General features: G+C 42.4%; 1 protein-coding gene across 1 annotated transcript; it reads right to left on the bottom strand.

Moving 5' to 3' along the window:
* Window positions 1-760: 760 nt before the first annotated feature.
* On the bottom strand, window positions 761-26411 carry LOC308287282 (cryptochrome-1-like). The gene is made up of 14 exons (XM_080728401.1): window positions 26285-26411; window positions 22958-23168; window positions 16692-16800; window positions 16051-16193; window positions 13569-13753; window positions 12645-12742; window positions 11958-12098; window positions 10611-10922; window positions 9146-9297; window positions 8297-8499; window positions 7149-7247; window positions 6875-6961; window positions 6476-6594; window positions 761-2185 (listed from the first exon to the last, which is right to left on the bottom strand). The coding sequence occupies exons 2-14, from the start codon at window positions 23122-23124 to the stop codon at window positions 2138-2140; spliced, it is 1863 nt and encodes a 620-aa protein (XP_080584527.1). The 5' UTR covers window positions 23125-23168; window positions 26285-26411; the 3' UTR covers window positions 761-2137.
* Window positions 26412-27441: the final 1030 nt, after the last annotated feature.

The raw sequence follows: 27441 nt of genomic DNA, 5'->3' as shown, positions 1-27441 counted from the left end.
GTTTCACATTAAGTTAAATCACCTGGGGACCCCCCAAAATAACTGGGGGGTCGTGTGTGATGTGATGACGTCATCATAATGATAAAGTCGACTTCAACTCTTTTACTGAGTCGAGTCGACTTGCAAAAATCACAAGTCGTTAATGCCCTACTGTGAACCCCAGAAATGCAGGTTGTGGTAAGAAACCCTCAACAATAAAAGTATATTATGCATAGCAGAGTTAGCTAAGTCACTGAATGGTCCACTTTACCACTGTTCTAGAGCGAGAATAACATTCAGCCATTCGCCTTAAGAACAGATGCATGTCCTTGCTGTCAGGTGGAAACCATGTATGTCCAAAAATGCCTGAAAGTTTTCCTATGGATCGAATCGTTTAGTCACAATGTCGTGTTAATTCATTTGTTCAATATTTATAAAACCAGCCAGACTTAAAGGAGCTATAGTCAACTTTTTCTTGAAAAACGGATGCTAAAATAAAAATAATGTTTCGAAAATATTTTATAAAAAAATAAGCTTCATATATGTGTTTCAATAAAAAAAATGACCACAAAAAGCGGAAAAATAATGATAACATAATCATTTTGGTCCTTTGTTTACATTTACAGGGTCCGAAAAATGTAAACAAAGGGCCAAAATGATTATTTTATCTTTATTTTTCCGCTTTTTGTGGTCATTTTTTAATTGAAACACATATATGAAGCTTATTTTTTTATAAAATATTTTCGAAACATTATTTTTATTTTAGCATCCGTTTTTCAAGAAAAAGTTGACTATAGCTCCTTTAACTGTCAACCTGGTATCCCTATTTGTTACGATTTTTTCAAAAATAGTGAACTATAGTAATATAGTACTGTATGTCTACAAGCTCACAACTTATGAGCTTATAGCTTTGCTATTTCTGTCACTACTGTCATGCTGACGAGGTATAAAATATAGGGCTCTAATTTATGAAGAAAAATAAAGAAATATGGACATACAAGGTTTCTTCCCGACAGTGACAAGGCAGATACAGTGTTATACACAGCAGTATAGCCAACAGCAATATACATTAGCATGTCACCGTGCTGCCAATTAAGGTCCTTACACAACATGAGCTTTTTTTTAATTAATCAATGAATTTGCCTGTTGTACGTGTCATAAATGAACACTGAGAATGTTACAGCGTAGATTGAAATAAAAAAGGAATGAAAACCATATAAAAAGGGGGGGTATGTGGCCTAATGCACAATATATCTCACACCCCTGGTGTGCAAAGTCCTTTAGACAGAATTCTATCATGGTGTCCAACAAACCACTAATATATCCATAATGTCACTCTGTACAAAACATGTCCTATAACAGACTGTTATCAACAGTGATCCTCAAACACGCTCATGTCAAGGACCCACACATGAGCGTGAATTTGACAAGCGGACCCCCCATCTGAAAGATTTTGGGCCAGGGGACCACCGTCACTGAAGATTTTCAAAAACCTAAATAAAATAGTGGTCCACAAGCTTTCCAACAGCCAAAACACAGAATAGGGTTAAAGTGCCTAAACTGATTTTGTGATACATTACACACTCCTTTTGCTGCATGGGGACCCTCCCGGTCCCCGGACCACACGTTAAGAACCACTGTCCTACAGTGATCAGCTGACAACAGCAGGTCCAACTCCCACGGAGGTACAGTATCCTAACTGTGTGTAACGCCATCAGACACACCTGGTCATGTGATGCACATGGAGCGTGTCCATAGCAGGCTGTGCAGTCAACTGTTTACCAACTGTATTTAAACATGTACTGGAATGTCCACATCAAAGCACTTTCATAAACATTTTTGTACAAACATATACATATATATCGTCACTGTCGGGCACACACCTCGTATCTCCAAGTTTCAAATTTGTACGTTTTTTTTTTTTCACAAAGCAAAGCCCTGCTTCATCATACAAGGCCGTCGCACAAAGGTAGTGAAAACAGCAGATCTACATGCTTGTAGATCGGCTGTTTTCACTAGTCTAAAATCATTTTTAAAATGAAAAACGGGTTTGGACATACAAGGTTTTCACCCGACAACGACGTTATATACAGTATATATATATATATATTTCTCTATGTACAGTATGTATAAATATCTCCGCTGGGGCAGCAGCACCTCAGGACGACACGGCCATCATCTGTTCCTGCATCCCACCGGCATCCTTCTGGAAGACAAGCAGAACACAACATGAATGAGTCTAGCAGGGGCGTCAATTGGGTATGGCAGGGGTATGCAGCTTTACAAAGAAGATTCTCAAAGAGAACACCAGCACTCACGGAACACTACTTTTAAGGCACTTTTTTATTTTATAAGGTCGGCATGGTAAGCTGCAGAGCAGCAACAAACGGACGCGTTTAGGCGTAAAGCCTTCATCAGCGTTGCATGCTGGGGGCAAGGGAAGTGTCACATTTATAGTGTCCGTCGAGAAGAGGGGTATGCAGCTGCCATACCCTGGGTCCAGGGGGGAGAATAAAAGTTACTTTTAAATATAAATCCACAAATGTCTCTTTGTCTATCTGTGCTGGTTATTGTGTTGTTAAATTACATTAAAATAACTACAAATGCAAAATTTCACAAAATGGTCACTTTAATAAGGTATTATGATTATATTCTCCACACTTGTATTCTCCCCATCTGGACAAAATGGTATATTCCCAGGTTCCACAGGTCAGCTGCACAGGTGCAATGCATTATTGTTAATTGTGGCGTGTTTACTAACATGCCAAGTTTAGCTGCACTTGAACAACCGTTCCAGGCTGCCATATCCAGCCCAAGAAACCGTAGAAATGGGGGGAAAAAATAAAATGCACTTCTTAAAATAAATGTATCATGCCTGTTGCAAAGGTATGGCAGCATGCGCGCAAGACACCAGTCATGTTGCCATACCTTAGCTTTTTCTGAACTGACGCCACTGGAGTCTAGAAATCTCAGCTGTCCTACTGTCTGTCTCTCAGCTGTCCTACTGTCTGTCTCTCAGCTGTCCTACTGTCTGTCTCTCCTACACTGTCTCCCTCTCAGCTGTCCTACTCTCTGTCTCTCCTACACAGTCTCTCTCAGCTTTCCTCTCTCTGTAATGTCAATATTCAAGTAAATCCTAAATGTGCTTTTGAATAAAATATCATACCTCCCTCTTCTTATGCCGATTTTACGTACATTCTCAATGCTGCAAGAATAGAGGGTCGATGCTATTACACCATACATTAGGGAAGCGAGGGGCAGACTATCTGTGTTAGCTGATCTAAGTGTGCAGGAAGGCGGGAAGTTGCATCACGTCCTGAATGTACGACCAGGCGCGTCATGCTCTTGATTGCCTAGTAGGTCATCACCAGTATTTTGAAGTGGCTTTTGAACCAGAAGCCAGTGAAGGGAACGCAGAAGAGGGGAGATGCAGGAAGGTTGAAGAGGGCCTCTGCAATCTGGACGAGTCGAATGGATTCGCTTGAGCGTGACGGCATACCAGCAAAGCGAGAGTTCCAGTAGTCAAGCTTTGAGAAGACTGAGGCCTGGATAAGAGGCTGGGCATGACTCCTTGGTCCTCTGGATGTTAGCTACAGGATCAAGCCATTGGCACAATGTGTGCCTTGAAGAACAGTTGACTGCCCAGGACAACAGCCAGGCTCTTGACAGTTGGAACTGAAACCACCAGGGAGCTATTGGTTAAAATGTTTGACTTTGGTCTTCTTCAAGCTAGAAGAGCTGTGGCGTTATGGTGGAAAAGTGTGGAAGCCCCAGCATTGAGGATGTGGCACCGAGAACTCATGAATTCCATCGGGCTGGAGAGGTTGACATATAGTTAGAGGTAGAAGGAGTGATTTCGAACAGCTTTGGGGGATTTATCTATTTTTATTTTTATTATTATTTTCAATAACGTGTGTGTGTGTGAATGTGAGTGAATGTATGTGAGTATATGTATTGTATTGTATGTTTATTGTATGTAAAAAAAAATCAATGAAAATATATATATAAAAAATAAAAAATAAACAGGGAGCTGTTGATTGGAATGTAAAGATCCGGCAGAGGGTAGGGCTTTCCAGGGAAGTAGAGAGGCTCAATCTTGTCTGCGTTGAGCTTGAGGTGGTGGGAAGACATGCTGGTGGTGGGAAGACATCCTGGTGGTGGGAAGACAAACTGGTGGTGGGAAGACAAACTGGTGGTGGGAAGACAAACTGGTGGTGGGAAGACAAAATGACATCCTGGTGGTGGGAAGACAAACTGGTGGTGGGGAAGGCATCCTCTGTGAGATGTCAGCCAGGCATGCAGTGATGAACGCGTCAACCTGTGCACAGAGGGTGGGAAGGAGAACAGTGATTGGAGAGCTTGTGAGCAGAGATGAGCAGACATCTGGTAAAGAGAGAAAAAAAAAGGGAGAGTGGACAGAACCCAGAAGGTGAGTGGTTCAAACCCTGCCAAAGCCGATGTCAGCAAGGGGAGAAGACGACAGCCAGCCCCATGGCCTCCCATAAGTAACAAGAAATCTTGTGAAATAAAATGTTGTCAACCAATCATCAAGGACGATGATACACGAAAGAAGAAGAAGAAGAAGGACCCTGGTCAAGAGGGTATGGCGGCAGGATGAACGCAAACCTCTCCATGAAACCAGGTTGTCCCGACCGGTCAAGTAGGACGAGAACCACTCGAGCGCTGTCCCAGTGACACCGAGGTCAGAGAGGGCGTCAAGGAGAAGCCGATGGTTCACTGTGTCAAATGCTGCAGATAGCTCTAGGAGGGTGAGGAGCGAGGAGTGGAAGGACTCCTGGGCAGCATGGAGGGCTTCTATGACTGCCAGAAGTGCTGTTTCAGTGGAGTTGGCTGGCTTGAATCCTGACTGGTTGGGATACAACAGGTTATTCTGTGAGAGATAGGGAGACATGTTGTCAGAAATACACTCATTCAAGAGTTTGGGAAAGAAAAGGAAAGTGACACCGTAGTCTGTAGTTCTTCACAAGGATTTAAGAAAGACAAGAGTTGGTTTTAAGGAACGAAGTAACTCCGGCTGACTTGAGGGCATATGGAACGCAGCCTGACGTTATGGATGTGTTGTTGATAATGGTGGTGGGTAATGAATGGGAGTAGTGTTACTAGCATAGTATGTCTGTAAAACACCTTGGATAAAGGCACGATATAAATGCACCATTAGTAGTACAGTAGTATACTCGTCAATTCACTCAAGGCTCAGAGAGCGCCATTGACGGTCACTCGTCAAAGCGTCATTTCAGTGGTTTACGATAGAGGGCGCTTGTCTGCTATCTGTGAATTCTCCCAGCATCACGAAGAAGAGTACAGCCAAAAATCACCTGATCTCAAAAAAACCAAGCATGTGGAGTCATGGCGCAGAGGGTTTAGTGAGTTGGGGATTGGATTGCAACACTGCTTATTGTGGATGACGTGGTCCTGGTGGCATCCAGGAGTCTGTGAAGGCGGCTGTGGATGAGGATCATTTCATACTCTGAGTAGGAAAAGAGTAGCCTCGCAACAGCCAGACTCTCCCAGGGGAGAGTCTGGGAGTCCTCCATAGACAACGCTTTACGATGACGTAGTTACTCACTTTGACTGACAGGACCAGTCCGTAGTCAGACCGAGAAAGGAAGCACGTTGGTGATGACGTAGCTCGGGATGACCGTGCGAGGCTAGGAAAAGAGCTCTTTCTCCAGGTGAAGGAGTTCCAGTGTCTCGGGGTCTTGTTCACGAGGACGTGAAGCGAGGACGGAGCGAGAGATCAGCCGGAGAATGGGAGCAGCAGGAGGAGTGGTACTGCGTGTGTTGTCATGACAAATATTAGCTGAGCAAGAAGAATGCAAAGCTCTCAATCTAGCAGGACTATCTTTGTTCCTTCTCTCAATCTATGGTCATGGAGTGTGGGTCTTCATGACCAAACAAACAAAATGCAAGATTCAAGTGATAAAAATGAGTTTTCACAGGAGGGTGGCTGGCATCTCCCTTTGGGATGGGGTGAGAAGCGCAGTCACCCAGGAGAGACGCACATAGAAAGAAGTGTTTTTCTTTACTTTAGGCTCGTTTTAGGCTCGCTGTATTATATTGATAGTTGTGCTTCAGGACACTTTATATATCTATATTATTCGTTCCCTTTCTCGTTGTACCTTGCTCTTACTGTACTTACTGTACTCTGTACTTTGTTCTTGTTTTTTTATTTTTTTCATTTTCATACTTCTCTGTAACTTTGTAATTAACCTTATACTGCTGCCTCTGGGCAACTGATTTTCCCCCTTGGGATAATAAAGGTGTCTATCTATCTATCTATGTTCATGTGTCTGTTTGAGGGGGAAAATGCAACCTGGCATATGGGCATTGAAGAATGGTTTGTGATAAAACCATTTACAAAATGACATATCCAGCTGAAAGAAGTGTAATTATAATTTTTCAAACATATCATTTAGTAATTCTCAGGTCATACAGCACAGTCATGTGATGAAGTATGAACAAGCCTTTTACTGACCTGCTTGCTTTGTCGTTGAACTTTGCAGGTGGAATAAGAGTCGTTGTCTCGGCCCTCATCCTGCTCAGACTCGCGCTGCCTCTTCAGCGAGCTGCGTCCGGCGCTGCGTATCAACGGACCTGATAGGAAACCAATACAAAAGGCATGGAGACTCATTTTACTGTGGCGCAAAAGAATTCAAAGCTGCAATCCAGGACTGTATTATAATTCCATCAGCTTTTTTTTTGGGCCATTTCTCCAGCACAAATTACTTACTGCATATAATTATGATAGTTCAGTGAAACACAGAAATGAACTGAACTCAACTACAAACGCAGTTTTCAAACGTTATACATAACAATTAATAAGAAGTAAAATAAATGCTTTATTCCAGTGAGCAGAAATGACATGACTCCCAACCTGGATTCCGAGGCACAGCAAACTGGTAGGCCTCCTGATTGGTTGTTCCTCTCTGTGACTTCATTCCACTTGGGTTCTTTCTACGACCTGGAGAGGAGAGGAGAGGAGGGGAGGGGAGGGGAGGGGAGGGGAGGGGAGAGAAGAGAAGAGAAGAGAAGAGAAGAGAAGAGAAGAGAAGAGAAGAGAAGAGAAGAGAAGAAGTGTTAATGAAGTTACGGTATATAACATTTATAATATGTAACCTCTTGATAATTATCTCCAGGCAGGTGCTCACCTTGATCTGCGTTGGCCACACATGGTGTTTTAGTGGAGGAGCAGCACCTGTTGACGTTCAACTCCTTAACGGGACCCGACGGCACCGCTGCCAACAAGCCTACAATGGAGCGACATTATCGTCAGAGACAGAACACTAAACATGGAAATCGCCTGACATAATTTACTTTCGATCGGACCATAACAAAGTCACATACGGTACCGTAATATAAATCGCATATAAATGATTTTATTTAACTATCATCATCAGTATTTAATATCAATGGTCTTTTGTGAGGTGTCTGCTCTGAACAAAACACCAATAACTCAGCCTTACTTCACATTACCAAATGTAACCAGACTTGCAAGGTAAAACATACAAAAATATAATAATACATAAAATATCCTTTCTTTGACCCCTTCAGAATGAGACAACAGGGAACAAGGAATCCTGACAAATTATACTCTGGGAAAATATTCTTGTTTGACGGTGCTGGCAGGTAGGGCATTCACGAATAGTGATTTTTAGTATTCGAATTATTCGACCTCAAAGTATTCGAATAGTCGAATATTCGACAGGACTGGCCAAACTGTCAAATATTAAGTAAGCAAGAGGCGAACATTGTGAAAATAGCCCATCTACATGCTCACAACGCCTGGCAAAGCGAGGCGTTGTGAGCATGTAGATCTGCTATTTTCACAATATTTATCTGCCGAACTGAGTCACATTAAATGTAATACCTACAATCCCAAGTGCTTGTCAGGGTGGGGGTCCCCAGTTCAAATATGTTTATTTTGGGGGTCACGGCCTAAAAAGGTTTGAGAACCCCTGGTATTAAAAAATTCATCCACTAGGGGCATTGACAACTCATTATTATGACTTCCTATCTAGCCAAGCTTTATAAACTATATATTTTATAAAGAGAACGCAATAAAAAATAATAAAAAATACGCGAATATTCGACTTGGGTGAACAACGTTGAATAGTGACTTTGATATTCGAATATTCGAATATTCGAATCTTTGGTGAATGCCCTGCTGGCAGGCCGTTTATCATACAATTAAGGAACGAAGCCGCGGGCCGTATAAAATGTGTCCTCGGGCCGCATTTGGGCCCCCGGGCCGCACTTTGGACAACCCTGCTATAAAGAGTGGGACGGCGCTCCTTACTTAGGCCTCGGTATCGTGACAGCTGCTGGTAGATCTGCCTCATCCTCTCGATGTTGAGGCGGCTGGCCTCGGCGTGGTTCACCATGGGCATTGGGTAGTCCTGTCCCACCACGCAGCGCGCCTCCCGCTGCACCTCCTCCGGGGCGTTCCAGGGGTCGTAGATGTACTTGGCCGGGAAATCTTTGAGAACGGGTAAGTAGCGTCTGCAGAGGCACAGGAGGGAGACGTTAGTGAAATATTCGAATATTCGAATATCAAAGTCACTATTCGACATTGTTCACCGAAGTCGAATATTCGCTTATTTTAATTGTTTTATTGTTTTCTCTTTAAGAAATCTATAGTTTATAAAGCTTGGCTAGATAAGAAGTCATAAGAATGAGTTGTCCCTGGTGGATGAATTTGTTAATGCTCTTTACCAGGGGTTCTCAAACCTTATTAGGCCGTGACCCCCAAAATAAACATATTTGAACTGGGGACCCCCACCCTGACAAGCACTTGGAATTGTAGGTATTATATTTAATGTGACTCGGTTCCACAGATAAATATTGTTTAGACTATCAATAAAAAGACAGAAAAGCCCCAGAAATATATACATAATGTTTGTAAAAAAAAAAAAAACATAATAATAATCGAACCACCTTCTACCTGGGCATGGCATTATATTGTAAAACAACAGTAAAGATATGTTGTAAAAAAAAATCTTTTCTTTCTTTTTTTGTTCTTGAAAGTAAAAAGCCAACAAGCTCACATGTAGATCGGCTATTTTTGCTATTCGTCGTACGAGAAGTATATCGTGGTTAGGGGGCTCCGATCTTGAGAGCACCAAACACGTGGGTGTGCGTCGTGTACCTGATGTAGTCTCCGTTGGGGTCGATGCGTCTCCCCGTACCCACAGGACAGTAGCAGTGGAAGAACTGCTGGAAGAAGGAACTGCAGGAGTGGCACATCCAGCTGCCCGCGTTCAAACTCCAGTCTGCATCCAGCAGCAGCTCCTCAAACACCTGCCAAGGAATCAACACATACACCAGTAAGACTCCCTAATCGGGAGATAAACATCACTAACAGCTCCTCAAACACCTGCCAAGGAATCAACACATAGGATCACTAACATCAAACACCTGCACAGGAACCAGTAAGACTCCCTAATCGGGAGAGAAGCGACTGTTAGGTCGGCAACCTCATGGTGGCGCTAGAAGAGGGGGATGTGAGAAATCAGGGGAGGAGGTTGTGGTTTGCCACACTTTGCGTGATTTTTAGGCAAGATCTGTAGGAGCAGTGTCCATTAATGTTGTCAGCAAAAAGCAGCCTGATGGTGGCGGTAGAACAGGGGCATGTGAGAAATCAGGGACGGAGGTTGTGATTTGCCAGCCAAGGAGTGCAATGTTTGGATAGGGGCAACAGTGGCAGAGATAAGTGTAGGGCCAAAAGTGTGATGTGATGTGATGTGATGTGATGTGATGTGATGTGATGTGATGTGATGTGACGGACAGACTGACTGACTGACTGACGGAGGGACAGACAGCCGGTGGAGCTTTTCATAGTAACTTGCGACCTAGCGGTCGCAATCAACACGCATATAAGAGCCATATTAAGAATGATATCCGATCTACAAGTCAGATGTATAAGCTTACAATGCGTCATCACTCATCATGATACGACACATTGTGAACTTGTAGATCGTCTATTTTATGTATTTATTATTTTTGTGCAACACAGTTGGTAAGTATTAAATTGGGCTTGAGTGGTTCATCGGACAAATTGATTTTGTCGATTATTTAAAGAAATCTATCACCTAGGCTAAATGTGGCCTGACAGCGCATCGCGGGTTCGAGTTCCCCACCATCTGTCTTTACTGCAATCTATAAACCAGTAAGACGCCTAATGGCGAAAAGCGAGGTCGCGCCATCTGTCTTTGCCATATATGGATTCTGTTAGTGTGGTTCTCCTGACAGGGCATCATCTGGGATACAATCCCTTTTATGCCCATATATGGAGATCCCTGCTCTGAGTAACTGCCATCACTGTGATGTCACCTGTTTATGCCCATATATGGAGATCCCTAGTACCTGACATCACTGTGATGTCACCTGTGATGTCACAGTGATATGTCAGGGGAACCACAGTGTCAGGCGTTACCCGTCTGGATGTCCGGATAGACACGGAAAAGCTGTGATGGTTCTGATAGTAAACTGCGACCTATGGTCGCAAATAAAGCCCAAAAAGCCCCAGAAACATCTTAAAAAAAGATTTGATCTGCTGATAAAGTATAATACCGCTGCGTATGTAAACTATATGACCAGGTGGTTCCACTGACCTTCATGCCTTCCTCCCAGCTGACCCACAGGTCTCCGCGGGTGAGGAAGCAGGCGGCGGCGTGGCGGGCCAGGTGGTGGATCCACCCCTCCTGCCGCAGCTGCGTCATGATGGCGTCGATCCAGGGGAAGCCCGTGCGCCCCTCGGCCCACTTGGCCAGCGCGGCGGGGTTGCGCTCCCAGGGGATGCGGATGCAGATGGGGTTGCCGTCCATGCGGTCGAAGCGCGGGTTGTTGGTGGCGGCGGCGTAGAAGAACTCCCGCCACAGCAGCTTGTCGCACAGCGACACGGGGAGCGAGCCGCTCGGCTTCACCTGGAGAGGTGCATGTGGGCGGGGCCAACGGACATTCATATACATCAGCACTGTGCAATGGCCACTGATCAGCCCAGACCAGAACCATGAAATAGAGCCAGAATGGACAGATTTTACATGCTGAGACATTCAGTATATTGTTATCAGCCATTGTCTCGGTTTACCATGGTTGAAGTAACAAAGTACTTTCACTTAACTTTACTTGAGTATTTCCAATGTCCAATACTTTTACTTCTGCTCCACTACATCTCAGGTCCAAATATTGTACTTTTACACCACTACAATTATTTGAAAACTTTATTTACTAGTTACTTTGCAGATCTAAATTACATTAGGCCTATTATAAAACATACATAATAATATTAAAATATTAATAAATATCACAGGATTTCATACAATAAAACAATCCAAATGAATCCCAACATTTTAAATCGTCAAAACTATTGACATGTGAGTCGCCCGCTGGACTACTGGTCCGGGCGCATACCATATGGGCTTTGTGCAGCCTGGCGGCGCCGCCGGTTCGATTCCCGCAACCTTTGCTGCATGTCACTCCCCATCTTTCCCCCCATTTCCTGTCAGTCTACTGTTCTATCAATAAAAGCCCCCCGAAAAAAGATGTTTATTACACATCTTTAACGAATAAAAGAAGAAAAGTAGTGACGAAAAAAGAAGATCTACAAGCTATAAGAACTTTTTGGGGGAATATAAAAGGTCTCACTGCTGAAGTGCATTTCAATTCATTGTTGATTATTATCAGTGTAGATAGAAACTACAACCCATACGAACATATCCACCTCTTTCCGCGGGAATTTACTGGAGAATTGTTTTCACCTCAGTTCCGGTTAACAGCAGATATACAAGCTCACGTCGCGTCGCAGAGGCAACCGTTGTGAGCTTGTAGATCACACTCGGCTGCGGCGCCGGAAGCTCCGTGCAACTTCTGCGCAATGCACGATGGGATGTTGGAAAGTTGTGGATAAGAACATCTATTTCTCTGTGTTCCTACATTTCCCACGATGCATTGTGACCTACCTTCTTGTAGAGCTCTGCCAGCTTGCTGTAGAAGAGCCGGCAGGACAGGCAGCCAAAGCGCAGGTAGGGGCTCAAACCCAGGACGCTAGGCCACAGGGGGTTGGTGCTGAGCTTAGGACGCTCAAAGTTCAACTGCCACGCCTGAGAGCAGAGGGTCAAAGGTCAACCATACTGAATCAAACAATTTAGAAACTGTCTGGGTTCTCACAAAAGCCTGAGTAGACGCTAAATGACAGCGAAATATCCCTTTAACGACAAATACCTCTCTGTAGACTACACGAATCTGGATCTTTTTCTAGACTCAGATTTTCTTATACCCGCATAGAACGATATCTAGGTCCACACGAAAAAAATATCTAAATCTAAAAGATTCATGCCTACAAAGATCCACTGAATGGGATATTTCTGTAAATCTTCACTTATTTATCCGGTTTCAAAACGATCTGGTTTAGCGGACGAAATCTCTCCAGCTTCGTGTGGCTGCAAGACCCAAGCCCCGATCGCACAAAGAAAGATACAGATTTGTGTAGCCTATGATGACACTGTTATCGTGACAGCGTCAATGTCTCTCAGTGTGAGAATATCTCTAGTGGCTCAACTGTGTGTGTGTGTGTGAGCATGCATGGCTGTGTGTGTGTGCGCGTGTGTGTGTGTGCGTGCGTGCGTGCGTGCGTGCGTGTGTTATACCGTGGAGACATCAGGACCCAGTTGTCGTTCTATTCGGGCCAGAGCTTCAGTTTCACCACCTGGCCACACGGCGGCGCTCAGCCCCTCTGTGTCGAAGCCTGCAACGAGACACAAAATAAATCCAGTTGTTCATCAGTGGTTATCAAGAACCCGTTTCGTGACCCGTTTTCGTGACCCGTTTCGAAACGGGTCACCATCCGGAATCAATGGGGGTAAATTTACTCAAATCAAATTTTTGTCTTAGGAATGTGACAAAAACCAAAAAATATTATTGAACTCTACTCTCCATGGCATGACTAATCAATAGAAAAAAAGTCATTTTGGGGGTGAACTACTCCTTTAAGCTGGTTGAACACTGCTGCATTTTTTCGGCCGAATATAGGAGTGAATTTCGGAGCAACCTCACGTTATGTCAATCACGTTTGCACACTGCCACCACCCGTCTCGTATTTATTTTCGGACCACTGGGTCCCTTGCTCTCTCTATCTCTCTCTCTCTCTCTCCTTGCCCTGAAAAACGCATTTCGCAACGAAAAAAACACAGCAGTGTGCAACCAGCTTTAAAGTACTTTAGTCCAGTGGTTCCCAAACATTTTAGCTTGTGAGCCAAAATAAAAATTAGATGTTTGCCTGGGACCCAAACTAGTGAAAACAGCAGATCTACAAGCGCAAAACGTGTCGCTTTGCGCCGCATTGTGAGCTTGTAGATCAGCTATTTTCACTACTTCTTAAACAGTTGTTTTCAATTCATGGAATTTCTAATAGCTTTTATTGTCCCAATCCACAAAAGGTTTGAGAGCCACTGGGTTGAAATAACCTTTTATTCCTTCTAATAAGTTGTGGATAGAAGCATTAAAGTGTGCAGTGTTTCAGGGTTCGGGGTGTTTCTGGGTGTTTCGGGGGTGTTTCGGGGTGTAGCTCTCACCCAGCTCCTCCAGGTGTGGGACGCTGTACTTCCTCCTGCACTCCTCGGTGACGGGGGTGACGCAGGCGCCCATGGAGGCCCGGGTCAGGGTCTCCACGGGGGGGTCCGGCGGGGGCATGGAGCCCACCAGAGTCTGGAAGCGCTTGTAGGTCACCGGAGGCTGACCCTCGTTCAGCTCAATGAGCCTATGGGTGGACAGGAGGACACGTTGAACATCCCAGCAGAGAACAACACATACAAGTAGGGCTGTCACAATTATTACATAATCGTCTAATCGTGATTATTTGACATTATCGCAATTATTTTTCATAATCGTCATAATCGTTTCCATGTTGAAAAATGTTCAGATATTTTTTTTTACGTAAAAAATAGTGGAAATAGCAGATCTACAAGCTCACAACGCGACGCGTTGTGAGCTTGTAGATCGGCTATTTCCACTATCAATGTTATTTTTTAAGTAGTAAGTTTTCAAATATGTCAGTAATGTATTTGTATATTTAGGTTATGTGTCATATCTACCATTATGCAACTTCAAAGCCTAAAAGCCGAACAGAAATGTAATTATCAACGACAAAAACACAATTAAATCGTTAATCGCCAATTATTTGAGTGACAATTAATCGTCATGTAAAATGTCATATCGTGACAGCCCTACATACAAGAGCAAAGGTTCTCGACCAGTGGTCCTTGAGGGGCTTCCAGGTGGTCCCCAGATAAATTACGGCGAGTTGGTAACCAAATGGTAGCCTGTCAGTCTGTCTGTCTGTCTGTCAGTCAGTCAGAAAGTCAGCCAGAAAGTAAGACATTCAGTCAGTCAGTCGGATCACTGAAATGGGGCATGGTGTTCCGCGCGAGTGTCTGTGCATCGAATCACGATGTCCCGTTTCAAAGTAATAGCGCCATCTACACTTCTACAGTAACACATTGGGGTTATATTTCAGCACTAACAGCCTGCCACCAAGCCATTGTGAGGTGTATGACGTGCACGTTGACTCATACATCTCACAATGGCTTGGTGGGAGGCTGTCATGTCATGGTGACTGGCACAGCACTATCCACCTGAGCCAGGTTGTCATTACTGTGTTATAACTTACATAACGTGTTATTATTCACAGTGCTGGAAAGTACCTAAGTACATTTACTTTACTGTGCTCAACTACATTTTTGGAGTCTATTGAGTTTTTTGCAAGCTGATGACTTTCACTCAAAATATATCGTACTTTTGACTTCACCAAATCTCTAGGAAGGGACTCTAGGGTCCGTCGTCGGGTGGAAACCGTGTATGTCCAAAAAGATCCCTTTTTTGTGATTACCGGTATTTAAAAAATAAATTGTAAAAGTAGCCAATCAACAAGCACACAATGCCTCGCATCACGAGGCGTTGTGTGCTTGTAGATCTGCTATGTTCACTACTTTTGTGCGACGCTTTTGTATGATGAAGTAGGGCTTTAATTTATGAAGACAAGACGTACAAATGTGAAACTTGGAGATAGGAGGTTTCTGCCTGACAGTGAGGATATGATGCAAGCAGTTTGATAATAAATATATAATGAATGAATCACTCATGTCCTACTTCATAGTGATAATAGCCCAGCTGCAGGCTAACAACACGTCGCTGTGTGACCTATTTTCACACTATTTCTGACAATTTCTGAAAATGTACTTTGTAATTTGTACTTTTGAATACGTCAGTATTAACTTGAGTATAGTATAAGTTGTCCAGTGTCCATGTGTAATTTGTATTGCTTGACAAAAAAATACTTTGTTGCTGTAGGTAACATATATAGTCCTAGCCCAGCTTTCTTGGACTATAATCATATTAGAACCCACCCTGACGAGCACTAAGAGTTGAGGCATTACATTTTGTACAACAGGGTTCTATTGTGAAAATAGCAGATCTACATCCTCACACTCAGTGAAGGTTTACAGTGTGAGTGATGGCTGTTGAGATGAGACTCTACCTTCTTGTATTGACATGTGTACAGTGCATGGTGAGCTTGTAGATCTTGTATTGACATACAGTGCATGGTGAGCTTGTAGATCTTGTATTGACATGTGTACAGTGCATATAGTGAGCTTGTAGATCTTGTATTGACATACAGTGCTTGTAGATCTTGTATTGACATACAGTGCATGGTGAGCTTGTAGATCTTGTATTGACATACAGTGCATGGTGAGCTTGTAGATCTTGTATTGACATGTGTACAGTGCATAGTGAGCTTGTAGATCTTGTATTGACATACAGTGCATGGTGAGCTTGTAGATCTTGTATTGACATACAGTGCATGGTGAGCTTGTAGATCTTGTATTGACATGTGTACAGTGCATAGTGAGATTGTTAAAGTAGCAGCTCTGTTATGTAGGTTTCTGAATTTAATATTTTATGGGGGAAAAAATGTAATAATTGTAATCGGTTTGATTAGCTTGATTAACTGGTGCACCTCTAACACACACACGCACATACTCTCACACACCCACTCACATGTCCAGGTCATAGAGCGTGTGCGAGGTGCGCGTGATGACGTCCACCCCGGCCTCCTCAGCCAGTTTCCTGATGGCAGCGTCCCGGTCTTTACCGAAGGGCTCTGAGTCAACCTCGAACGTCAGCCGAGTGACGCTCCACTCCTGTACGCACACAAAACACTCATCAACTTACAACTGTTCTTTCATCACACTTATCATTTTATACTTGCTATTTAATAGTACTTAATCTGTCTTTTCTTAACCAAATAAGACCTGAGATCGATTCTACAGATATCTTCTAAATCCTAGCTTTTCATGTCAAGGGCCCCCAAAATTAAATGAATTTGGCTGCAGACCCAATCTCGAAATATTTTGTTCCAGGGACTCAGCATCAGCAAAGATTTGAGTTTAAAATGTTCGCTTTAAAAATTTGCACACATTTTCCAGAGCTTTCAAAAATAGCAGATCTACAAGCTCGTAGCGCGGCAAGCTATGAGCTTGTAATTGTATATCTGCTACTTTAGAATAGCCAAATAGCCAAATCTAAAATGACACAGTGCTTTGCTGGTTTTAAATGTTTTAGAAACAAACAACAGCAAGGCACTCCTCCAGAGTTAAACTTCCTATTTTTAACTGTAACAATTACAAACTATTGTTTACCTTGAAGAGTCGTGGGAAGATGTTGGCCGGTTGCCCTCGGATGACGAACAGACAGGAGTTGAGCTTGCGGAGGCTGGCGTCCAAATCCTCCAGACTCTGCAGCAAGAACCTGAAACAACAACAACACGTTTTGAGCTTGTAGATCTGCTATTTTTGCTATTTTTGAATTGGAATCCTGAAAAGTCCCCAGATGCCTTAGTGAGCATGCCTGGTTACAAGGTGTTCAGAAGGGACAGAGTAACTGGGAAGGGTGGGGGGGCCCTGCTTTATATCAAGAACACCTTACAATGTAAGCAAATTGTATGGCCCACTGAGATCCAGGCCGAATGTGTAGGTGTAGAAATTACACTATCCACAGAGATGAAGTTCACTCTAATTTGCTTATACCGTCAGCCATCAGCTAAAGTAGAAGTATACGACCAGCTAAAGACCATCCTCACGGCGTGTGATTTTAATCAAGAAGTAATACTAATTGGGGATACAAATGTTAACTGGGACGATAAAAAAATAAGGAAAAATCTTAAACTGGTAACAGACCACTATAATCTGACCCAATTAATAGAGCAACCTACAAGAATAACCAGTCACTCAGCAACCAAGATAGATTTACTGTTTTCAAATAAAGTGGAAAGAATCGCTAAAACATTTAACTTTGTGACAGGTCTCTCTGATCACAACATAATATTCTTTTCCAGAAAACTCTCAAAACAGGCGTTTAGCAAAGCTCAGTCCCAGCCTATAGTCAAAACAATCCCAAAACATCTGCAACATAGCCTTGAGGTTGCCATACAAGGGCTTGAGTGGGATGATTTACACTCATGTGATGATGTTGAGACCGGATGTAATATCCTGCTTTCCAAAATTGGCAGGGTAATGGAATCTTTCACCAGAGGTGGTAACCAGAGGAAAGGGAGAAAAATTACTCTACCTTGGGTCGATAAAAAATGTAGAGATCAAATGAAAACCAGAGATTTACTGCTTAAAAAGGCATTAAAATCTGGCCTGACAACGGACAGACAGCTATTCACACATGCTAGAAACAAAGTCACAAATTTCTTAAGGAGGGCTAAAGCTGGATTTTATATCTCCATCATAGAGAGTGCCAGAGGAAATGGAAAAAAAGTGTGGGAATACATAAATAAACTGACAGGGAAATACTATAAGCAGGATAATAACAACTTAGAACTTAAAATAGATAATGTCCTGGTGAAAGATCCCCACACGCTTGCTAGCAATCTAATGCTGTTTTTTCTAAACTCTGTGTATGAAATCACACAGTTGTTCAGACCCTCTAAGTTTGTTTCACGCCCTGTTCAAAATGATCTCCCCATTTTTAATTTGGAGGAAGTCACAGAAAACGAGGTGACAAACATTGTCAGATCACTGAAAGCATCCAAAGCTAAAGATGCACACGGGCTTGACACAAACTTTCTTAAAACAAATATTGACTCTCTGGTGGCACCAATCACACATCTGGTAAATCTGTCCATAAGAAAATGCACTGTCCCAACTCAGTGGAAAGCTGCTGTTATAACACCTATATTCAAATCTGGCTCAAAAACGGACATATCAAACTATAGACCCATAAGCATCTTACCTGTTATATCAAAAGTGGCTGAAAAGTGGATTGTAAAGTCTATTGTTAAACATCTAGACAAAGGCTACACCCCTCTGCATCCTATGCAGTTTGGGTTTCGAGCCTTCCACTCCACTGAGTCAGCAAATTGCTTATTCATTGAAAAGTTAAAGTGTGCTTTGAACAAGGCCCCATGCGCAATGGCAGTATTTTTAGATTTCAAAAAAGCATTTGACTCTGTCAGCCATCAGGTCCTCTTGTCCAAACTAACACATTTCAACTTGTCCCCAGAGGCCATCAAATGGTTTACATCATACCTATCAAATAGAGAACAGTGTGTAAGCATAAATGGCATCAAGTCTCCTTATCACACTTGCTCGGTTGGTGTCCCCCAGGGATCAATAGTAGGACCAATTCTGTTTTCTCTGTTCATAAACGACCTACCTGATGTATGTAAAGATGTACATATCCAGATGTACGCAGATGATGCGGTTATACTGACTCATGGAAAGAGCTATGCAGAGGTGTCAACGGTTTTAACTTCTGTTCTGACCAGCGTTCAGGACTGGCTTACAGACTCATGCCTGCTCCTGAATGCAAAAAAGACGGTCTGCATGGCTTTTTCCAAAAGACCAGTTGTGATGGAGTCATCAAATGTGTTTCTGGGTGGAGAGGAACTTGAACTTGTGTCAGAGTTCAAGTACCTCGGGGTCATGTTAGACTCAACCCTAACCTTTAAAAAACATGTAAAAAAGGTTACAAACACAATCAAGTTCAACCTTCAGAACTTTAAACAAATCAGACCTTTTTTGGCAGTTAGTGCTGCTAAATCTTATCTCCAATGCATGATCCAATCACACATTGAGTACTGTTTCACAAACTGGTCTTGCACAGGTATAACGATTCTCAAACCCATTGAACAGCTATATAAGAGTGCGCTTAAGGTATTCGATAGGAAACCCCGCTCATATCACCATTGTAATATTCTTCAGATGTACCGTTTTTTGAGTTTCGCTAATTTTAAGGTATTTAAACAGGTCAGTATCATATATAAGACCCTAAATGGTCTATGCCCACCTCCCCTAAAGGAATTCATAAAAAGGAAGCCCGATAGAGGACTCAATACTAGAGCAATCACTAGAGGGGATTGCGAAGTACCGTACCGGGTAACCGCTTTTGGAAAAAACACCCTTTCAGTGCAGGGATGTTCAATCTGGAATGACCTACCTCTAACAATAAGAGACTGTTTGTCATTTCCATCCTTCAAGTTCAATCTAAAAAAATGGTTAGTTGACAATCAAACCTGTGACCATGTATAGTTTTAAGAGTACAGCTCATGTCATGTACGTATATTTTTAACTTTTCTTTTCTAATGTAGGGTACTGTTAGTAATATGTGTTGTTTTGTTGTTTTCTCTTGGTTGAGGAAAAATAGTATTTGTATGTATGTTCTTAGGCGCCCTCTCCTAATGTAGGGTTACTGTTTGTTGGTATGTATTGTTTTGTCTTCATGTGGGGACTACGGATGAAATTTAGCATTCTTGCTAATTCCGGCTTATTTACATTGCTTTCATGTAGTGTTCATTAATATGCATTGTCCCGTCTAAATAAACAAATAAAGTAAAGTAAGTAAAAGTAACTTTTTTTTCTTCTTTTGTTTTTAAATTTCAAATGCATTTATATGTTCTTATGTTAACTTTATGAACTTAAATACAAATACAATGGACATAAAAAGTACAATAACATTTTAATAGTCATTTGTAGCCTAATTAAAGTGGGTCATTTTTCCATGTTTGGAATTGTAACAGCTGAAATCAATAATATATCAGTACTCCAATATCAACCTGCAGGCCGCAATAAGTGAAGGTGGGGGCCGCATGTGGCGCCTGGGCATGTATGACTTGGAGGGATTCAACTGACTGGACCCTTTGTTTGCTTGTTGTACTATGACACCTAGTGGCCTACCGTGGAACTGCCCATAGATCAACAGGAGCAGTTTTATTTGAACAACCTTTATGATTTAACAGCGAATCAGTTTAAAAGACCAGGTTTAATCCACTGAATATGACTCACAGTAGAACACATGACATCAGGCTTGTGTTGCCTGCTGTGTAAAGGAGATCTTTAACGGAAGTTACGTCATGACTCATGCGTTGTAGTCTTCCGGTGAAATTCTCACGGCGGAAGTTGAACAGTCTTTGCCTGATATTGTCACCAGGCTTTTCTCTTCGCAGATGACTAAGCCTGGCTACGCGAGGCTAGGTCAAACCATGACTAGTCAGATCTGGCCTAGAATATGACCTGGTTCCATCCAACATAAATCCTGCCCACAAAAACGGACGTCCTGGATTAATCAGAGAGGGTCTGATCGAGGTCAGATAAAAATCATAACTAGTCAGATATGTCCCAGAATATAACCTTACATGTTAATATTTCAACTAACATTACAAACAATAACAATGGTAATGACATCAAGATCATCCCCATATGGGCTGTGATCTGGCCTAGTTCTGAACGTCACCAGAGTCACCGGAGGATGTTATCATAACGTCATTTGGCTTGCAGGGATGAGAGTGGAATCCGTGTTCCGCCAATGCATTTCAATGAGAATTGAGCGTTTTTTTTGCAGAAATCCTCTACTGGCATGAAACCGCTCCATTCTCATTGAAATGCATTGGTGGAATGCGGATTCCACTCTCATAGATATTTTGGTGTGTGTGCACCCTTATACGTTGCAGTATTGATACTTTTACTTAAGTAAAACATTTGAGTAATTTTTCCACCACTGACGATGCATCATCTAATAACATAATAGGATGAGCAATAGAGGGCAACCTATTCAAGACAAGGTAACATGAAACTGCGACTTAAAAAAAAGAAAATGCATTAAACCCACAATTCCTTTGTCAAGTGCAGTAGCTTCGTGAAGAAAGCGAAAGAGCCGGGGAGCCCTGGTAAAAGACCCGGTTGCAGAATTCAATTTCATTTTTATTCAACAGCCTGAAATCAAATTAAATGGGATTTCCGCGGCCAGTGTGGTTTATACCAGCCTAGAGCTCCTGGACATTTTAGGCTGTTAGCCGAGGTGTTTCTGTCAACGATATCAGCGTTGGAAAACAAGTTGTTTTCCAACACAGATATCAGTGATAGAAACAACTGTAATTAATTACCGTACTTACATTTTGAAGTTAACCCATTAAAACCAGGAAATCATCTGTGTCATTTTAGGTTTTTGCGTCGGCTATTCCAAAACAGCAGATATACAAGCTCGCTGCGCTTCACTTCTTGCCACGCTGTGAGCTCGTACCGTACATCTGCTATTTTTGAACATTCAAGATAAAACCTGAAAGCACTACTGGTTTAGAAGACATTTGTAAAATGTGTCTAAATGGGTTAATTATGATGAAAAACATTGGATCATCATCATGACTTTTATCATGTGAGGTGTGTGTGTGTGTGTGTGTGTGTGCGTGCGTGCGTGCGTGCGTGCGTGCGTGCGTGTGTTTGCGCGTGTGTGCGTGCGTGCGTGCGTGTGTGCCATTGGTAGACAGTAGACACCAGGCTAGACACACAGCAAGCACTTTGAGCTTCCGCCTACAGAAGTAGGTCGTCTCCGGGACAACCAGTGACACACAACTCTCCATTGGCCCACTAACCTGCCTCTCATTGTGATTGGCCCACTAACCTGCCTCTCATTGTGGTCTCTTGACTGTTGCTTCCTGGAAACTCCCAAGGAAGTTATTTAAGAAGGAAGGGAAACACGTGACCACTGGGCATGGCTATGAAGCTCAGCATGGGTGCCAGAACTCGCACCGGAAGTACGATAAAATACATGTGAGTGAAGCGACCGCAGTTTTCCCAGTGACCCTGAGCGCAAAGTTAACGTCTTCTTCAGTAAGAAGACCTTAACCATATGAAGAAGACCTTAACCGGTCGAAATGTCTATTTTGTGCTGCTTGACAATAAAAATTTGGAGCGACCAAAAAAGTGAGTGCGAGCTACCTCCTTTGTTTACAGTATAGTCACAACCACAGGCCCTGGGTCGTGCAAATCAGAAGAGATAAAAGGAAAAAGAACACGATGCCTCGTTTCAGTTTTTAGGGACGGAGTGTAGCGCCAATCTAACACGTCCAGACAGATTTCAGCACGTCTAATAGCCTGCCACAAAGCCAGCGAGTGAAGGAGCTGTAAGACTCAACGTGCGTGTCGGACAAAGCACTATCCAGTATCCTCCTGATCCAAATGATGAGAGCTTTTCAGACCAATACTTGATGTTTAAGGTCATTACTCATACTGTGTTATGTCAGGCGTTATGCACAGTGGTGGAAAGTACCTAAGTACATTTATTTTGACGTGATTGAGTTACATTTCTTCCTTTTTTTTTCTCTCTTCTACACGGTAACTGTTATAGGCTATGTTCTTTTTTTGCTTTCTTTCTTTCTTTCTTTTGTTATATGCACCCTAAAACTGCCTTGCCTTACTTGAGTACTTGTACATTTTGGAGTATTTTGCCTTTCTTCTTTTTCTTTTTTCATGCAAGCTGATGACTTTCACTCCAACAATATCGTCAAAAACGAGCACCCAGCTCAATATTGAAACTTCATCGCCCCTGCACACACACACACACACACACACACACACACTCTCTCTCTCTCTCTCTCTCTCTCTCTCTCTCTCTCTCTCTCTCTCACCTCCAGCGGTTGACCCCCAGGTTGCTGGCCCCGGCGAACCAGGGGTCCAGGAAGTAGACGCAGCGCAGAGTGTCGGCGCCGCGCGCCGCCTCCAGCAGGGCGGGGTTGTCGTGCAGACGCAGTCCCTTGCGGAACCAGTGGATGGCGCTGGTCTTTTTGGGGGCCATGGTGGAGGGGGTGGTGGTGGTGGTGGTGGTGGTGGGGCGGGTTTCTGTAGAAAGGGTTAGTATCATAAATTAGTATTATTTAACTCATTTAGGCCTGACAAATACAGAAAAAATAAAAACCTGTTTCTTTAACTCCCCCCCCCCCCTCCCTTGGTTCCCCTTGAGTCTCTACAGGCTTGTTGGAGTCTCTCTATCAGAAACTCCCTGATTCACAAAATGAGGTTACTACTGACGTTCAGGGTACGCAGGCGTCTTAGGAGAAGATGGGGTTGAAGTCCATGAAGAGTACAGACATAACGTTTTAGGCTTGTTTAGGTGGCCATGTATTTTATCCAACAGAGTAAGACTGGCATCCTCTACACCTCTTCTAGCTCTATAAGCAGTCCATGGACTTAGCTGTTTGCAGTTAAAGTAAAAAGGTTTGCTTTAAAAGAATATATGTTAATATATGCCGCGCTATGAGCTTGTAGATCTGCTATTTTTTAAACTGCAAATTATAAAAACAAATAAATGTTAGAGTGGTTATGTGACAGAGATGTGTCCTCGGCCTTACTGTGATAAATGAGTGCGGTGTATCTGTTATAGTAGAGGAGATCAGAGCCTCCCAGAGAACCCCAACCACATGTTTTTTTTAAGACCCTTATGTTGTCTAGTTATGATTTCTTCTGGTTGCCGTGGTCAACTAATGTCCCATGGGTTCATTTTTAATGATTTCTTGCACCCCACCTACCCATTTAAGTAGCATGTGAGGGGTCTAACTAGGGGGTTTTTCATGATTCTGAATCCATTGCAAGCATTTGTTTTGCACGAAAAACATTCCTTGGGCTACAAATGGACCCCACAAAACTGTGAAAAGTGATGACTCATCACTAAACCACAGTTTTGTCAGTTTTGTGATATCATTAAAAAATAAACCCCATGGGACATTAGTTGACCACAGCAACAAGAAGAAATCATAATAGACACCATAAGGGTCTTAAAAGACGTGTGGTTGGGATGCACTGGGAGCCTCTGATCTGACCTACTATAATGTTTCATGATGTGTGCACAAACTAAACTGAAGACTCACCACTTCTTCCTTTGTCTCCACGACCTTGAATCTGTCATTCAGATCTGGCATTCTATTAGTGTGTATCGTTTATTGTTTTGTTTTTTTGATTATTCCATTGTTAGACTGATGATAGGTTCTTCTTGGTTTATCTATGATCCTAGATTAATATTTCTATGCATTTGAGAAGATCAGAAAATATGTTGTGACAGGGTGTTAAAGTGTATCCAAAGTAGACTATTCCCACTTAATTTTTCTTTCTTCTTTTTTCACGATCTTTGGAAAATAGCAAATCTACAAGCGCACAAAGTGAGTGTCGCATTGGCTGAGCCCTGGGAGCCCCAAAGAAATTTCGATTTACGATATTATCACTATAATGAAAATATCCCCAACATCCAAAACAGCAGATCTACAAGCTCACAACGCATCACGTTGCGACGTGTTGTGAGCAAATGTAACTTTAACTTCCCCAACACTACTTATAAGCGTTGACTGTTCCCTTTTTTGGTGTATCTTGCTCTTTTACTGTGTACACTGTAAAAAAGATCCTACTTCTCTGTAACTTAAATAACTGATTTTCCACCTTGGGATAATAAAGGTATCTATCTATCCAAAGTGAGTGACACCCACAGCCACAACGCCAGAGGGAGCGATATGCTACCCAAATACAGTACAAACATTGGAAAATTCTCACTCTCTACTACTCTGCCCCCAAACTGTGGAATGCCCTGATTGTGTTATGTTTCGGCTATCATACTATGTTGATGAGTTGAATATACATGTCCCCGGGACTTTTTGTGTGTTCTCCTTTTAGCCTTAATGTCTGACTGTACCACGTGCTGTTTACATTTCTGACTAACAAAAGTATTCAATCAGTCTATAAAGAGCTTCAAGCAGTACTACTTCCAGGTGTCCTACCTAACAGCAGGGTCTGAAATGTCTCACTGGAACAATAGGGAGGCTATGTCCAAGAGTACTAACATACTCTACCATACAGTATGGAACAGTAGGTCCTAAGAATACTAACATACTCTACCATACAGTATGGAACAGTAGGTCCAAGAATACTAACATACTCTACCATACAGTATGGAACAGTAGGTCCAAGAATACTAACATAATCTACCATACAGTATGGAACAGTAGGTCCTAAGAGTGCTAACATACTCTACCATATTATTAATATGACCATATTATAGTCTAAATGTCTCACTGGAACAATAGGGAGGCTACGTCCAAGAGTACAAACATACTCTACCATACAGTATGGAACAGTATGTCCAAGAGTACTAACATACTCTACCATACAGTATGGAACAGTACGTCCAAGAGTACTAACATACACTACCATATTATTAATATTACCATATTATAAACGTCTCACTGGAACAGTACGTCCAAGAGTACTAGCATGCTACCATATTATGCATTGGTTAAAATAATTCATTCATTACAGTAGGCCTATTAACTCTGTGTACAAAATGTACAATGTATAACAAATGATTATGTAACATATTATAATAATGTTATAATAATTACAATGTAACATGTTAAAATAATATTATAATAATTACAATGTAACATGTTATAATAATAATGTTGGCTGTGACAGCCTTATTGATCTTCTGCAGCAACAGCAGCCGCATGGCAAATATTACAGGGTGGAAAAAGAATGCGTCAAAGACTAATAAAAACAATTTAAAGTCATATAACACTGTTGTAAATGTTAGTGGGAAGCGGTGCCATGCATGTAGGCTACAGTACATTGTGCAGAGCTAGAATTTGTGTCAAAGTGGAGAATGTACTATGTAGGTCATTCTGAGGTGAGCGGTGAGCGCACAAATTCCAGTTTAAATGCATCAAATTTGCCTACAACTTGTGATTATAAAATACCATTAAAATGACAATGTCGGTATGTCACCTCAGAGACACAGAAAATGCATTGCTGAATACATTATGAATAATAATCATAATAGCAACTATTTCAACGGTCATAACTGGGTCAGTGGGACTGCTGTTACACAAGTGGAACAGCAGTCTATTACAGGTTGCCTACTGGAGTCCTTCTCATGCATGTTATTACAATGCTATTACAATGCTATTAACACTCACCTGCTATAAGTATGATCTTCAGTCAGAGAGAGTTATGTTGTTTTCAGCATGTTCCTCCAGCATCCATGCAGTGTGATTTATTGTAAGTTCTGAATCTTCTGTTGTCTTTCTGGCTCTCAGGTTTATGTAACTCACTAGCCGGGGTTTGGCTAGTGCGCATGCTCTGTTCTCCCAGCGCACAGGAAGCTGTAGATGTATGATAACATAGATTGTGAACCATACCAGGGGTGTCACTCCAAATTCTGGGCCCTGGGTACAAGGATTCACTCACATTTTGTGCTTTAACTATTGAAAAATAGCAGATCTACAAGCTCGCAGTGCGGCACTCGTAGATCTGCTATTTTTTAATAAATTGTGAACATTTGTGCGGAGTCTGAATATTTCAAATCCTTATTTTTTTTCTTTTTTTTGGGGGGAAAAACATATGTTTCTATGTCAGTGGTGCTCAAATAGGCTGGCTATTGTCATGTGAAGGACCCCCAAAATGATATGTATTTGGCCACGGACCCCCATCTCAAAATATTTAGTTCGAGGGACATTTGAGTTACAAATGTTAGCTTAAAAAGATACATATATTCAAAGATTTGCACACATTTTCACAACTTCAAAAATAGCAGATCTACAAGCTCGCAGGCTGTCGCAGCTAAAGTATAAAATAATTAAGGGTCCTCCCACTCCCCCCTCCTTGAAATTAAAATGATTGGGAATCACTGCTAGAGCCGAAAATGTTCTCTTATGGGGGCCCCTGGGCCAGGGGCCCCCATGGCTGGCATACATTTTCAAATAGCCTAGGGGTCCGTGGGCTTAAAGGTTAGAGAAAAGCTACATGAAACCCCGCCTCTTTTAAGTGTCAATTTTGCAGGTCCTTGAAATGAAAACAGCTTGAGATGCACTGCTTTAGGTAACCTACATTCAGTTCCTGTTCTAGATGTTGTATTTCTATGCTGTCTGCTGCTTTCATAACACTTCCACTGTAGTGACCCACATAATGCTCTGCTGTCATTGGTCCGTTTCAGAGTGACGCAGAGAGGAAGAGCTCACGTTTCCACGGCATGGTCACAAACCCAGCTGGCAGATGCACATGCACATAAACACAAACATAAACACACAATATTCACCTTTTCTATGTGTATTATATGTTAATGTGCGACAGCACG

Source organism: Nannobrachium achirus (genome assembly GCF_963921795.1).
Source record: "Nannobrachium achirus genome assembly, chromosome: 6".
In the NCBI taxonomy this organism is placed as follows: domain Eukaryota; kingdom Metazoa; phylum Chordata; class Actinopteri; order Myctophiformes; family Myctophidae; genus Nannobrachium; species Nannobrachium achirus.
This window is presented reverse-complemented; position numbering and strand designations above follow the sequence as displayed.

Excerpts from the sequence above, each read along its gene's own strand:
- LOC308287282 (XM_080728401.1), bottom strand. The coding sequence starts at position 23,124 with ATGGCCCCCAAAAAGACCAGCGCCATCCACTGGTTCCGCAAGGGACTG. Across the intron at positions 8,500-9,145 it reads CCCAACGGAGACTACATCAG|ACGCTACTTACCCGTTCTCA; the intron begins GTACACGACGCA and ends GTGCCTCTGCAG. Across the intron at positions 7,248-8,296 it reads GTCACGATACCGAGGCCTAA|GCTTGTTGGCAGCGGTGCCG; the intron begins GTAAGGAGCGCC and ends GCTCCATTGTAG.